Source organism: Pelophylax lessonae (assembly GCF_965119305.1).
Source record: "Pelophylax lessonae genome assembly, chromosome: 3".
Classification (NCBI taxonomy): domain Eukaryota; kingdom Metazoa; phylum Chordata; class Amphibia; order Anura; family Ranidae; genus Pelophylax; species Pelophylax lessonae.
Genome location: NC_138770.1, coordinates 16107452 through 16123423, shown reverse-complemented (window position 1 = coordinate 16123423; position 15972 = coordinate 16107452). Strand labels below are relative to the sequence as shown.

General features: G+C 43.4%; 2 protein-coding genes across 2 annotated transcripts in view; both read left to right on the top strand.

The window, feature by feature from the left end:
• LOC309550230 (uncharacterized protein) overlaps positions 1 to 15972 on the top strand; it is a gene marked incomplete at its 5' end in the record, with an annotated part of 1091635 nt that overhangs the window by 125367 nt on the left and 950296 nt on the right. The window lies entirely within an intron of this gene.
• LOC309548758 (uncharacterized protein) overlaps positions 1 to 15972 on the top strand; it is a gene marked incomplete at both ends in the record, with an annotated part of 45488 nt that overhangs the window by 17849 nt on the left and 11667 nt on the right. The window contains one exon of the mRNA XM_082248707.1: positions 11235 to 11451. Within this exon, the coding sequence (XP_082104833.1) occupies positions 11235 to 11451 (217 nt within the window). The remainder of the gene's footprint in view (positions 1 to 11234; positions 11452 to 15972) is intronic.

Genomic DNA, 15972 nt, shown 5'->3' with positions numbered 1-15972 from the left:
AAAAAATTGTGTGTGCTTTGTTTTTATTATTTATTTTGACACTTTTCTGGTAAATAGGTACAGGTACTATGGTCCCGATACTCATTCACATGGGGGGAGGGGCGGGATCTGGGTTCCCCTTGGTAAAAGGGGCATTCAGATTACGACAAGTCCCCTGCCTGCAGACCCCCACAACCACAGGCCACGGTTGTGGGGAAGAGGCCCTTGTCCCCATCAACATGTTGAAGAGGTGCTTTGGGGGGGGGGGGGGAGAGGTGCCCCAAAGCACCCCCCCATGTTGAGGGCATGTTGTCTGGTATGGGTATTTTTTTTACATTTTGGTGTGGTCTTGGTATGGACTGGAGGGGACCCCGTGTAATTTTTCTAAACATTTTTCTATTGCCGGCAATGCCGGCATTCTTTTCTTTCCTTTCATCTGTCAGCGGGGAAGTCCACTGACAGCTGATGAATCATCGGTTCCCAGCCCCTGCTTAACAACCAGCTATTTCTTCACACAGAATTCGAATCATTAGATAGTTTTTCAACCGATCGGAATCCCGATCGTTCTGAAAAGTTGAAATTCGTTAGAAAATTAATAAACTAAACAAATTTTACCAAAAACAAAAATAAATTTCACGAAAACTAAACAAAAGTAAACAAATACCGAAACCAAACTAAACAAATTCCATAATGAATCGAAATTAGTAACATAATGAATCTATCCGAAAAGAAACAAATGTTTCCATTCTGCACATGTCTCCTAAGCGTGCCCAACCCAGATATAGCAGTTGTGTTCCTGCCTCTGGGATGCGGGTCGCCCTGCGGATGCATCGATTGCCCTGTGGAAGAGGTGCGTGACACGTGAGTATGTTTGACTTGAGGTCAGCAGAAGGGAGCAGACGCCATACTGGTTGCTAGGGAGTAACCAAAAGGAAAACCTATGGAGAGGACTCTGATCTCTGGGTGATCGATGTGCATTGCAGCATCTTATCAAAGTTTGCTCCAGTCGCCTACCTTTGTCTTCTTTTCTGTCCTGAGGAGAGAACTGTTGAAGCAAGGTTTGCTTTCTGCGTAGCGGTACCCCTGCAGGAGCCGCTTGGATATTGGTTTGCCCGGGCCTCCCACTGATTACTCCACAGCCAGATACAGGGTATTTTCACACAGCCAGGTGCACACACTCTTCCGCTCGTTGTCTCCAATGACCAGTCTAGGGGATGTGTTTTTATGTTTTATTTGGAGAACTTGGAGAGGAGAAGAAAAACCAGAACTATCTTTTTTTTTTTAACAGTTAAATTTTTATTTTATTGTTACACATATAAACATCACAAACATTCCAATACAATACATTACTCTGCACAAGGAATAGTTTTATCCATACCTACTAACAGACACACAAAAAAAAAAAAAAAAAAAAAAAAAAAAGGAAAAAAAAAAAAAAAAATTCTTAGGGAGAGGGAGGGAAGGGGAATGTCAATAAACCAGTTTAAAAACAAGGAGAGAAGAAATAAAAAAAAAAAATTCTTAATTATAATGATAAGAGCCTACTTATATCATTATGGAAACGGTGACTTTGGCTCACCTACAGCGTCGATCCAGGCTGACCAGACTTTATCAAATTTTTTTGGACAGTTCCTACTACCGTATGTAAAACGGTAGAATGGGAGTGTCTTAGTAACGGCAACTATCCAGGATAATCGGGTGGGAGGTTCGGGTAACTTCCATCGCAAAAGGATTTCTCTCCTGGCATAAAACAGGGTATATGTAATGCACATTTTAGCATATTTGTCCCCAGCCAATTCTGTAAGGTTACTCAATAAAGTTACCTTTGGGTCCAAAGGAATCATGATGTCAAAGATTTCGCCAATAGTGTCCGTCACTTCTTTCCAAAAAGTTGCCAGGTCAGGGCACGACCAAACAACATGTAAGAATGTACCTATTTCATGCCCACATCTAATGCACAAAGGGTCTTTCGTGGGGAATATCCTGGCAAGACGTTGTGGCGTATAATATGCTCTATGTAAGAATTTGAGTTGTATAAATCTGTCCCTAGCCGCTATCATTGAGGGGATATAATTATTAACCGAATCCTCCCACTCTTCAATAGTCAAATCTGGAATGTCCTCCTTCCATTTATTATAGGTTTTCTCAAGGGACTGACTATGATCTGTTGAGAGTATGGAGTATATAGCAGAGAGAGATTTCCCTATTACCTTAAAAGTTAACATTTTCTCCAAGGGGTCTGATTCCAGGACAACAGGGCCATGGAACTGAGCCCGCATAGCATGACTAAGCTGGCGGTAACGAAACCCCATGGTGGAAGGTAATGAATGGGTGGACTGAAGAGCATTAAAGCCTTGAAGTCTTCCATCTTTAATAACATGTTTCATAGTCACAATCCCTCTAGCAGCCCATAACTGTGGATCAGGGAGATGATATAAATGTTTTAAATTAGGATTACCCCACAACGGAGTGTGGGGGGATATATGCAATGGTGTGTTATATATCACCCGCGCCCGAGTCCATATCCGCAGGACAGTCTTCATCAGACTGGTTATTTGAGGATGTGCCTGTTCCCCCCGAAAAACAAGATTACTAAGGGCCGCATATGAACCCAATAGTGCTGCTTCTAGTGTAACTGCAGAATTAGTTTTGGGCTGAGAGAACCACCACCGGACCGTCACCAGGACAGCCGCCCAAAAATACAATTTAAAGTTAGGAAGCGCTAATCCTCCTCTTGCAAGAGGAAGGTATAGCGTGCGTCTTGCGACTCGTGGAGTACGCCCGGCCCATACAAAAGTTGTTATAATACTTTCTAATCTCGAAAAAAAGGTTCTAGTCATATCAATGGGGGAGTTACGAAAAAGATACAGAAATTTCGGAAGATAGTTCATTTTTATTAAGTTAATTCTGCCAACGGGGGACAAGGGAAGCATGCGCCAAGACGCGCACTTTTTATTTAATTGTAAAACTAAAGGGTCAATGTTATTTTGCTGATATACCTCCAATGTTGGACCCACTTTGATGCCTAAGTACACCATATCCTGTACCCATTTCAACGGTGTATGAGTATCAATTAGAGATATCGATGGGTGTAGTGGAAAAAGGACGGACTTAGACCAATTAATATTTATACCTGAAAAACGGCCAAAGATGTCAAATAATTGTAAGGCCCTATGTAATGATGTGGATGCATCCGCCAAGTAAATCAAGGTGTCGTCTGCATATAAAGACAACTTCTCTTCAATGACCCCCACCTTAATGCCTCGGACTTGTGGGTCCGCTCGCAACATAATCGCTAGCGGTTCCAAAGCCAAGGCAAACAAGGCTGGGGATAACGGACATCCCTGTCGGGTACCCCTCAATAGAGGGAATTTATCCGACAGAGATGTATTAGTACGAACTCTAGCTGTAGGGTTCTCATAGAGAAGCTTAATCCATGAGACGAAATTAGGGCCGAACCCGAAGCTAGATAAGATCTTCCAGAGAAATGGCCACTCAACAGAATCGAATGCTTTCTCGGCGTCGAGGGAGGCGACCACACCTGTTCCTCCCCCCGACGCCAAGGCCATATGTGTGAACAATCTCCGGATATTGATATCAGTACCCCGCTCAGGTATGAATCCAGTTTGGTCAGGATGGATCAATCCTGTAATAACACTATTAAGTCGATTGGCCAAGACTTTTGAAAGGATCTTCCCATCAACATTTAATAAAGAGATAGGTCTGTATGATGAACATAGTGATGGGTCCTTCCCTGGTTTAGGGATCACAACAATAACCGCTTCGCTCATTGTTTTAGGGAGTTCCCCATCCTTTAGAGATCCTAGAAGAGTGGCTAATAAATATGGGCCCAAAAGGTCCATATGTGCCTTATAGAATTCAACAGGAATTCCATCCGGTCCTGGTGTCTTATCGGGTTTTAGGGAGGCCACCACTTCCTGGATCTCCAAAAGAGTAATAGGGGCGTCTAGTTTGGCCCTATCTCTATCAGTTAAGACTGGAAAGTCCACTGCCTGTAGATAATGATCGAGTTCATCTCCTGAATAATTAACCTTAGTATTATATAGGGCCCGGTAATAATCAGTAAAGTTGTGATTAATAGTTTCTGGATTAGAGTGAAGAGTGCCTGATTGATCCTGAATATGTGCTATACTATACCCACTTGTCTGTTCCCTAGAAATTTGCGCCAGCATTTTACCGTTATACTCGCCATGTACAAAAATATGTTGGGCTTGAGAGAGCAGTTTTTTCTGTGTAAGGGCTGTTCGTATTCCCATTGCCTCCTTAGTCAAGGATTGAGATCGTGTATAATGAGTGGGGTCTCTAGTTTGGACATATAGATTTTCCATATCTCTAGCTTCCTTTTCTTTTTGCAATAGATTTGTTCGCCTATATCGTTGGATCTTCCCAATAGCTGTCTGATAATACCCCCGGGTGCAAACCTTAAAAGCGTCCCAGACCATGGCCACTGATGACGTGCCCGGATTTATCTCCCAAAAGGCCGCTATCTGGGGTTCGACTAAAGGGCTTATATCAGAATCAGCGATCCAATATCTGGATAAGCGCCATAATCTATGAGAGGGGTTACCAGATAGTTCCATTTTTAAGAGAAGTGGGGCGTGGTCGGATATCCCTCGAGGAAGAACCCGAATCTCCCGCACCCGAGATAGTAATGACCCACTTGCAAACATTAAGTCAATTCGAGAGAAGGTTTTATAAGTGGCGGAGTGGCAGGTATATTCCCTAGCATGGGGATGGTGCCAACGCCATAGGTCTGTCAGCCCATAGATCTCAGCCCATTCAGTGAGATCCGATCTAGAGGAAGAATCTCCAGTCATTCTATCCATGTTCGGATCTGGGACCATATTAAAATCACCCACAATGAGTATATTATCATTCTCAAATTTTGCAATTTCTTTAAAAATTTTATATAACAGCCTGATTGAGGCCGGCGGAGGTATATATAACCCTACCAGCAATAAAGTAAAAGATGCTATCTGGAGATTGAGTAAAACAAATCGTCCATCCGGGTCCAAGGAGAGACCCATTAGTCTGAACGGGAGAGACTTGTGGATAAGAACGCTGACTCCCCGAGAATACGTAGAAAACGTAGAGTGGTAATGATGCCCAACCCACGGTTTCTTAAGAGCCAGCGTTCGAGTACCCAACAAGTGAGTCTCCTGCAGGACGCATATGTGGGGGTTAAACGCTTTTAAATATTGAAACACTAAAGAGCGTTTCTGTGGGGAATTCAAACCTCTAGTGTTCCAGGAAATCACCCTTAAAGATTCCATATCCACTCAAAAAACAATGTATACAACATAATAACAGAAAAAAAAAAAAAAATACAGTAAATACAATAACAGAGTAATGATTCAAACATCCCCATCCCCCCCACCCCACCCATCTCCCCAAAATTGGAGAGGGTTTGTATCCCACCCACCGCGGACCTCATAGTCCACCCTAGGGGGTAAGTGTCAAAGAAAGACGCTATATTACCCCCCCCCTCCTTAAGAAAAAAAAAAGAAGAGGGGGGGGGAAAAGACTCCGGCGTTCAAAAGGACAAAAAAGAAGGAGAAACTTATATCTTGATTCACCCAGCTATCGTATAAAGTTTGGGCAAGCAAACTATGACAGACCAAGAGGAAAAAAAAAAAAAAAAAAAGAAAAAAAAAAAAAAAAAGGGGGGTTCAATTTCAGTCTTTTTTATATGTCTCAAGCCAGGATAATACCTCTTTTGGGGAAGAAAAAAGACGCACTTGTTCACCATCTTGTACCCGCAATTTAGCTGGGAACAGAGTACTATATTTCAACCCCCTTTCTCTTAACTTAGAACGGGCTTGATCAAATGACTTCCTCTGACGCTGTGTTTCAACCGAATAATCTGGAAAAATAAAAAGTTTACTGCCCTCATATTTCACTTCACCCTGAGAGCGCGCTGCTCGTAACACAGTGTCTCGGTCACCATAATGAAGGAACCTCAAAATAAAAGTACGTGGAGGAGAACCAGGAGGTCCTCGCTTCCCTGGTATTCGATGTGCACGTATTACTGAAAAAAAAGCAGAAAATTTAGCTTCTGGAAGAATTGTCGGAAGTAAGTGTTCAATAAAGGTCACCGGGTTTACACCCTCGGACCCCTCCGGAAGACCTAAAATCCGTAAGTTATTCCTACGATTGCGATTTTCTGCATCTTCTGCTCGTATTTCCAGCTGCTTAACCCTGGCTTTGAGCAGCTGAACATCCGAATTATAATCTTTCTGTGTGTCTTCTACTTCTGAAACTCGCATTTCCATCTCAGTGACTCTATCTCGAAAATTATCCATATCTTTACGGATAAGTCCTATATCTGTTTGTACACAATCAATTTTGGATGTCAAGGCTGTCTTACAGTCTACTATGGCATGCATAAGTGTCTCTAAACTTGCGGGTGTTTCTACATCCCTGGTCACTGTTGTTTGGTCAGTCTGAGACGCCATGGTTACCGTAGACCTAGACAGTGATGTCAGAACTGCACGGCGTGTCTGTACTCCCCCTTTATTTTTGGGCATTCCTTCCCCCAGAGAAAAAAGGGATTCAGGAGGTTTAAGTCCATCCAGTCCTGGTTTCAGTCTGCTATGGTAAATTTGTTAAATTTGTTATATAAGTTGTTCATGTCATGTATGTCAAATATCGCATGAACATATTTCGTGCCCAGAAAGTAAAAAAATTGTAAAGAATAGTTTATATGGCAGGCTGGCAATATGCAGTAAAGTGTAGTATGCAGTAAAGTGTGTGTTTTCCCTTCAAGATCCCCTTCAAACAATCTTCTCAGATAGAATAGGATCCAGCTTATCAGTTTCCTCAGGGGGGGGGGGTAGGAAAATCAGCCAGTGCAAATAGTTCAAATAACTCCTAACCAAGGCTGCTCCTCTTTACCTGGTACAATTAACCAGAACTATCTTGAGAGTCCCAACATCCTATCTGTTCAGAGAAATGGGAACCTACAGATGTTCACAAGGAACCACTGTCATATGTGTGGACTTTAAGGGCACAGCATGAGACAGATAACAACTACATGGATTTATCCTAAAATAACATTTATTGATTTATCTAAAACCAGATCTCAATAAAATGAGGAAACTGGCCCCGAACTGAGCTCAACTCGTACACAGGAGATCAATGTCTCCTACTAATTTCACTCATGTACATCATACATATATAAGGATAAGTTGGTATATATCATAAGGTGCGTGTAGGTATAGATATTTCCTCTCTTCACTTAGATGTAACATTTAGTGACGGCCATGTACTTTATTACTGAATATATCTTATTACTATTATAACAATCTCCTTACTATATGGGATTTTTTGTCTCAGCTTTTTTTGTATACATGTCTACATTATATTTGTTACTGATGTCAACATTTGTATCTATTACTGTATATATAATAAATGACTACGTTCAGATTCTATTTTTGTATATCTTAGTTGGTGACCGGCCTCATTTAAAGTCCCACGACCTCTGTTTTCTGTTTGCATTAGGGATGGAGGCACGTCACTGTGTTTGCTTCGGATCATATTCCTCTATCTTCGTCTGTTCACTGGTCAACGCGTTTCACGCAAGGCTTCTTCAGGACTATGAAGATGTACAGACAGTTTTCTCTTAAAATAAACAGACTCGATATTAGTGTTTCATAAACATAGAACATAATCTGTATTTATGTACATCATAATAAATACAAACATGGCTTACTAGCACACGGCCTTCCTTCCAACCCCCAACAAATTAACCCGACCTGGGGCGGACACAGGGGGGAAAAATCCGTCCAAAATGTGTTGTATATACAGGTATCTGTCCTGATGATCCAAGGTACAAAATAAAGTATACAGTATCTCACAAAAGTGAGTACACCCCTCACACGTTTGTAAATATTTTATTCTATCTTTTCATGTGACAACACTGAAGAAATGACACTTTGCTACAATGTAAAGTAGTGAGTGTACAGCTTGTATAACAGTGTAAATTTGCTGTCCCCTCAAAATAACTCAACACACAGCCATTAATGTCGAAACCGCTGGCAACAAAAGTGAGTACACCCCTAAGTGACAATGTCCTAATTGGGCCCAATTAGCCATTTTCCCTCCCTGGTGTCATGTGACTCATTAGTGTTAGAAGGTCTCAGGTGTGAATGGGGAGCAGATGTGGTAAATTTGGTGTTATCGCTCTCACTCTCTCATACTGGTCACTGGAAGTTCAACATGGCACCTCATGGCAAAAAACTCTCTAAGAATATGAAAAAAAAGAATTGCTGCTCTACATAAAGATGGCCTGGGCAATAAGAAGATTGCCAAGACCCTGAAACTGAGCTGCAGCACAATGGCCAAGACCATACAGTGGTTTAACAGGAGAGGTTCCACTCAGAACAGGCCTCGCCATGGTCCACCAAAGAAGTTGAGTGCATGTGCTCAGCGTCATATCCAGAGGTTGTCTTTGGAAAATAGACGTATGAGTGCTGCCAGCATTGCTGCAGAGATTGAAGAGGTGGGGGGTCAGCTTGTCAGTGCTCAGACCATACGCCGCACACTGCATCAAATTGGACTGCATGGCTGTCGTTCCAGAAGGAAGCCTCTTCTAAAGATGATGCACAAGAAAGCCCACAAACATTTGCTGAAGACAAGCAGACTAAGGACATGGATTACTGGAAACATGTCCTGTGGTCTGATGAGACCAAGATAAACTTATTTGGTTCAGATGGTGTCAAGCATGTGTGGCAGCACCCAGGCAGTGGTAGAAAATAATGGTGGCCACACAAATATTGACTTTGGGCCCAATTTTGACAATTTAACCTAGGGCTGTACTCACTTTTGTTGCCAGCAGTTTAGACATTAATGGCTGTGTGTTGAGTTATTTTGAAGGGACATCAAATTTGAGGTGCTCCCTATGGCACTTGGTGTAATGTGTTGAGTTAGCCGCAGGGTGCTATACAGGTCCAGGGTTGTAATTCATCACTATGGAACTTCAAAACTATGGAACCCAGTCCCTGAGGACCTCTTCAGGGGTATGTCCACCATGACGATTAAAGCATGGACCTTATATACAGTCCAGTATTCAGGACAGATAAGTCAGGGTCACCCTGTAACTTTGACCATTACTCTATAAAACATTACTAAGTCTGGAATGTATTCCCCTTACGGCGTAAGCTTTTCAAAGTTTGTGCTAAAATTCAGAGCTCAGTCTAGGGTGATCACACCACTGGTCACACCCTTTAATGCCACTTCCATCTAGAACCGTGATAAGGTACTCCAGTGCCCTTTCACCACTTGTTGCAGGACAGTCAACACCTGGGTTACCGCGTTCTCCTTTCAGACACACTGCACCCTATCTCCTGCACCCTATTCCATGAGTACCCCACAGGGGAATACCCTCACTTATAGCTATGGTGGAGACCAGGAGAAAGGGAGCCAATTCTAAATCACAGGAGATTGGCTCTGCCAAAGGTCCACTCAATACTCAGCCTTGAATTTACAATGTGTCCCTTGTACCGGAGTAGGACCCAGTTTTACCACCAATGTCTGTATCCGGTTCTAGCTCTATCTCAGGCACACAACATGTGTCCTACCTGACGAAAGCAGAATTTTCTTTCACCTTTTTTCCCTATGGTGGTTAAGCTAGAAGCTCATTCCAGAAGAGTGGTGCAAATTGAACAGAAGGACAGAGCAGCAGAATGTCTTAGTGGTCATCACCTTGCAGCACTGGGTTGCTCAGTTCAAACCCCAACTGGGACACTTGTACCTGCATTGCAGGATGTCAGATTTGGCATTTATGAACAGGAGGAGGTTTTCCAGCATAATAAGCAGGGATTTTTTTCAGCGGCAATGCGGGAGAATGCAGTTAGGACACCTCTAGCACTGACTGTATGTAATGGCAAGGGGTGCTGGAGTGTGCTGTAGGGTCTATTTCTGCTCTCTGCTGGGGGGTCTATTCTAGATGGAGGGGATCTATTTTGGCAGGGGGGTCTTTTGTTGCTGGTGGAGGACCTACTATTGCTGGGGGTGGGTCTTACATTTCAGGGGTCAGTTGTTGCTGGGCGAGATCTACTGTTGAGGGATAGGTCTGTTGTTGCAGGCTGATGGAAAGTCTATTGGTGCTGGCTGTGCGGAGATCTTTTGTTGCAGCCAGGAGTCTATTGTTGCTAGGGGGGATTTAATTACAGGTGCTTCATTGTTGTTAGGGAAACTATTGATACTGGTGGGGGTCTTTATTGTTACTGGCTGCAGGGAATCTATTTTACTGTTTTTCTTGTTATCATTACCAAATCCCATACAAATTACTCAGCACCACAAAATGATACCTGGTTCAGTATTGTCAAAAAGGGCAGTACTGGGAGGTGGGTAGGGGATGAAACCAAGAAATGGTGCTTGGAGGTGGGTAGAGGGTGGAACCAAGGAATGGTGCTCACAGGTGGGTTGGGGTGGAACCAAGGAATGGTGCTCAGAGGTGGGTAGAGGTGGAACCAAGGAATGTTGCTTGGAGGTGGGTGGAGGGTGGAACCAAAGAATGGTGCTCGGAGGTGGGTAGAGGGTGGAACCAAGGAATGGTGCTCGGAGGTGGGTAGAGGTGGAACCAAAGAATGGTGCTCAGGAGGTGGTAGAGGGTGGAACCAAGTAATGGTGCTCGGAGGTGGGTAGAGGGTGGAACCAAGGAATGGTGCTCGGAGGTGGGTAGGGGTGGAACCAAGGAATGGTGCTCAGGAGGTGGGTAGAGGGTGGAACCAAGGAATGATGCTTGGAGGTGGGTAGAGGGTGGAACCTAGGAATAATGCTCAGAGGTGGGTAGGGGCAAAGAAAGGGGGAGTTCCTGCACCTATTCTCTGAGAAAACAACCCCTGATAATGAGTCACCTATTTGCTTGATGTGGCCTTCATGAGCTTAGCCATATGAGTTGTCATTGGAGGATGCTGTGTCCTTAAAGGGTATACTCAATCATGATAATTGGATGTGTCCTTGGGGGGGTTGCAGCATCTTCTGATGGTAACTTCATGTGTTGGTCTTGTTCTTCAGGTATATATATCTGTCTGCAGTTACAGCCTGTGAACTTGTGTTAACCCTTGCCTCTCTTCCAATGCAATGGAAGTTGGAATGAAAAATATTGATTCTATCCTAAAGAATAATAGAGTAATGGTCAGAGGTACAGGGTGACCCTGTCTTATCTGTCTAAAATAGTGGACTGTATATAAATTCCATGCTTTACCACCAATGTCCGTTTCTGGTTCTAGCTCTATCTCAGACAAACAACATGTGGGCTACCTGACCAAAGCAGAATTTTCTGTTGCCATTCCTTGGACAGATTACGTATTAATACAGCCATCTTTGTCCAGAGCTCCAAAACTCCCCGCCTCTTCTCCCGATCCAGCTTCCCAGCCGGAGTCAGATCCCGATATGCCAGTCCTAGAGGATGCAGAGCCCGGAGGGAATGGAGAGGATATGGATGCCGTACTGGAGGAAGGTGCAGAAAATTTCTCTCCCCCACATTGTCATTATAATGAAGAAGGACCTTCACACAACATGCTTGCTAACGTTGAAAAGTTAATTTCCTGTGTCTGCAAAATCCTTGACATTATACCAATAATAAGAAGATTGGGATTCTGGCACTCCAAATGGTTTATGTTTCTTCAAATAAGCGGATGCTTAGGGGGGGTGTGGACATTATTCTCCTGTATTAAACCACTTCCCGCCCAACGACCTCATATGACGTCATGGACTTTGAGTGAAGATATCTGGATGATGGGTGGAGCTACAGGCATCATTCATATATCTTCTTATTCTGCAGGTAATTCCCTGCACTGTAAAACCAATCATATGGGCTGTTCAGCCGCTTGATTGTTTTTACAGGTGCCACTCTCCAGAAAGTAAAAAATATATATATTTTTTTTTTTTCAAAGTTGTCGGTCATTTTTTGTTTATAGTGCAAAAAATAAAAACCGCAGAGGTGATTAAATACCCCCAAAATAAATCTCTATTTGTAGGAAAAAAAGGACTTTGATTTTATTTGGGTACAGCGTCGCACGACCGCGCAATTTTCAGTTAGCTTAACGCAGTGCCGTATCACAAAAAATGGCCTGGTCATGAAAGGGGGTAAATCTTCCAGGGCTGAACTTGTTAACTGACAGTTACGCGGTCGTGCGACGCTGTACCCAAATAAAATTGATGTCCTTTTTCCCCACAAATAGAGATTTGTTTTGGTGGTATTTGATCTCCTCTGCGGTTTCAAAGTTTTGCGCTATAAGCAAAAAAGAAAACAATATTTTTTACTTTCTGCTATAAAACATCCAATAAAAAATTTACAAAATCAAATTTCTTCATCAATTTATGCCAATATGTATTTTACTACAGGGTTTTGTTTAAAATAAATCTCAATAAGCGTATTTTAATTGGTTTGCGCAATAGTTATCTCATCTATAAACTATGGGATATTTTTATGGAATTTTTTTTTTCTAGTAATAGCGGCGATCGGTGACTTACAGCGGGACTTTATTGCGGCGGGCAAATCAGACACTAACTGACACTTTCTGGGAACCAGTGACACCAATACAGTGATCAGTGCTAAAAATATGCACTGTCACTGTACTAATGACACTGGCTTGGAAGGGGTTAACATCAGGGGCGATCAAAGGGATAAATGTGTGCCTAGCCAGTGTTTGTGTATTGGGGGAGGTGCTTTTACTAGGGGAAGGCATGGATCAGTGCCTCTGCTTTGCAGGAACACAGGATCTATGCCTTCCCTACTGACAGAACGGCAATCTGCCTTGTTTACATAGACGGATTGCCATTCTGCCTGTGTACCGAACGATCAGCGGGTGCCGGCGGACATCGCGTCTGCGGGACCTGCTGTGTAGAATCACAGTGGTAGTGAGCCGCCGGCAGAGCGCACTTGCGCACGCTACCTGGAAGTGCAGGATCATGTCTATATATGGGGTTCTGAGCAGCACGGCTGCCCTGTAGCAAAAAAACTGCTATAGGGAGGTCGGAAAGTAGTAAAGACTTTTTTCTTTCACACCCCCAAATTTTGAGTCCCCCAAAATTACATCCCAGACTCTGAATACTCTGAAAAACACAATAAATTTTGCGCAAACCAATCAAAATACGCTTATTGCGATTTTTTTTTACCAAACATATGTAGCAGAAAACAAATTGGCCAAAAATGTTAAAAAATTTTGATTTTTGCATTTTTTTGGGGAATTTCATATAAAAAATGTGAACAATATTGTTATTTTTGCAAAATTGTCGCTATTTTTTTGTTTATAGCGCATGATCAAAAAATCGCACAGGTGATCAAAAGAAAGCTCTGTTTGTGGGAAAAAAAGGGCTTTAAATTTGTTTAGGTACAGCGTCGCACGACCGCGCAATTGTCCGTTAGAGTCACGCAGTGCCGAATCGCAAAATAGGGCCTGGTCAGGAAGGGGGTAAAATCTTCCGGGGCTTAAGTGGTAAAATCAAAGAAACCAAAAAACAACTGTGTGAGGTCAACCAGGAAATAAATACCAAACTGTTAATCCGAGCATGCAGCCTGGCTGGCCAGGAAGGGGGGGGGGGGGGTGAGCGTGTGATGGTAATAGGCAGTAAAATATTTCTCCCCCCTTGGTGGGAGTGGAGATGACCCATCTATAAGGATATACAGTACATATACACACAGCACAAGGCCGTGTTCACCCTATGAGACATTTCTCAGGGCTGCAGTTCCTCTGAGCTCCACAAGGTGGTGATCTCACTTCCACCCAGACAGGAAGTATCTATAGAAGACAGGAAGTAATGTAAATTGTAGACAGGAAGTGATGTCACAGGAAGTGATGTCAAGTATAAAAGACGTTTTCGGGTGAAAGGTGAGTTGGGAGGAAGTAGAGAGGAGACATTGCTGGACGTGGTAGCAGACAAGGTAATAAGATCTTATTTTCTGTTTACACCCAGCAACCCCCCCGTCATGTCCGTCCTCTTCCTCCATAGTCACTGTGACGTCTTTTATCTCCAGCAGATGATGATACACACATATATAGTGTGGAAACCTAGAGTAACCCCTTCAGGGTCAGAACATTCCTCCACTTACGGGGTCAAAAAATTCTCTTCATTCTGGAGATTTGTCACCTTTCCCACCAATCATCTTCTCACCTTAGCAGTCTCTTGTAACGAGGGATGAGATTCGGATTTGGGTTCTCCTGAAACTTGCCCTTTCACACCCTTCCTCTGAAGATACAAATATCCCCATGCCTCACTATATTAACCATGTGCCCAGGATCGGCATGGTGGATGGAGTGGAGGGTGATCAGTTCTCAGATCTCCTCTCTGGTGAATGAATCCAGAAGAGATGAGCATTTTATCACTTCCAGGTTAAGTGCCATCATTCCCTGGTCACAGTAGTCAGTGAAAAAGCTGGTTGATCCCGATCTGTATTTCATCAGCTTCACTGGGGTCCATAGGTGGCGTTGGAGGTATAATAGACCCCTAATGTCTCCTTAAAGAGGACCTGTCATTTATATTACGCTGTCACAAAGGGGGGTATTGGCCGCACACTAGAGTGAGAGCAATGATTCTGGGGCCATTATTACCGGGTTTCTCTAAACGAATGACCTGTAGGCGCTTGTCACGGGGTAACGTGGCAGAGCCTGACGTAAGAGGAGTGGCTTACCGGGTAACTGGTGTGGCACAGGTTCACCAGAGGCGCGGAGTATAAAGCCCTGTACACACGTACCGATTGTCGGCCGTAAATATTCGGCCGACGACCGATCGGCCGATTGTAGGCTTGTTAGTATGATGCTTCCGACAGCCGACAAAGCACTTTCGGCCGAAAAGAATCAGTCGTGTAGGCATTAAAATTTTTGTTGGCCAACACCAGAACGGCCGATTGTTCGCCAGTCAGTACAGAATTCGGCTGACAATCAGCAGATTTGCAAGACTGGGCATGCTCAGAAAAGAAAAAACACAAGGAAGGTTAACCATCACATGACATCACTTCTGCAGTCGGCTGCTGTTGGCCGACAAAATTTGTGTGCAGTCACGACAGTTTTCAACAGACACGTCAGCCCTGGACAAAAGACGGCCAATTGTTCGGCCGTCTTTTATAGCGTTGTCTTTGCACCATGTTGGGTAGCGAATTTAGACACTATTTCATGGGGACACATAGTTTTAAGAGTTGACATAATTGTGTGCGTGTGTGTGGGGGGGCGCTTTGTTTTTACAAGCATAACATGCAGATTTTATCGTGTGTGAAAATTTAATTTTGTTTAAAGCCCATCTCTGGGGAAACAAAAAAATACCAAAACCCAAATGAGCATTTAACCCTTGTATAATGGGGGCAGCCCCACTTCAAGGGTTACATGGTAATTTTGGTGTAGGGAACCAGTAAAAGCACTTTTACTTATCTGATCCTCTGATCCCTCAATATGGGCACTCTCCTCTATTCCCTACACTCTGGCAGTGGACTGTCCCTCCTCCTGTCCAATCAAGGGCTTTGGGCTCTGCATTGGTCTTGATGGTCTCAGATAACCTGTGACCACTCTTTATAAAAAGATCCCCCTAATTAACCCAATCTACATGTTCCAATTCCCACTAGGGGCAACCCGCCTATAACCCCTTATATCCCCATCCTAATATTGTCCAACCAATGCAATCCAGATAATTCTTCATTATCCGTCTTCAGAGAAACCCGCATAGATCACATGACCACCACACCATTGAGGATGGAGGAGGATCGGAGTCGCATGACTGAGAGGTTATTAAGCCACACCCTGGAGATCATCTACCTGCTGATCGGAGAGGTGAGGAGGATTTTGGGAGGTCACATGACATCACTCTTATATATACAAAATTGCAATATATAATCCACCACGTGATAACAATTCAAACAATAATTGATAAGTGTTCAAACATGTGCTAAGTCAACACTGTGACCACACATAATAGTCCAAAGAAAATATCCAAAACTCAGTAAATTGTCCACCGGGTGAGATACAATATAAAACA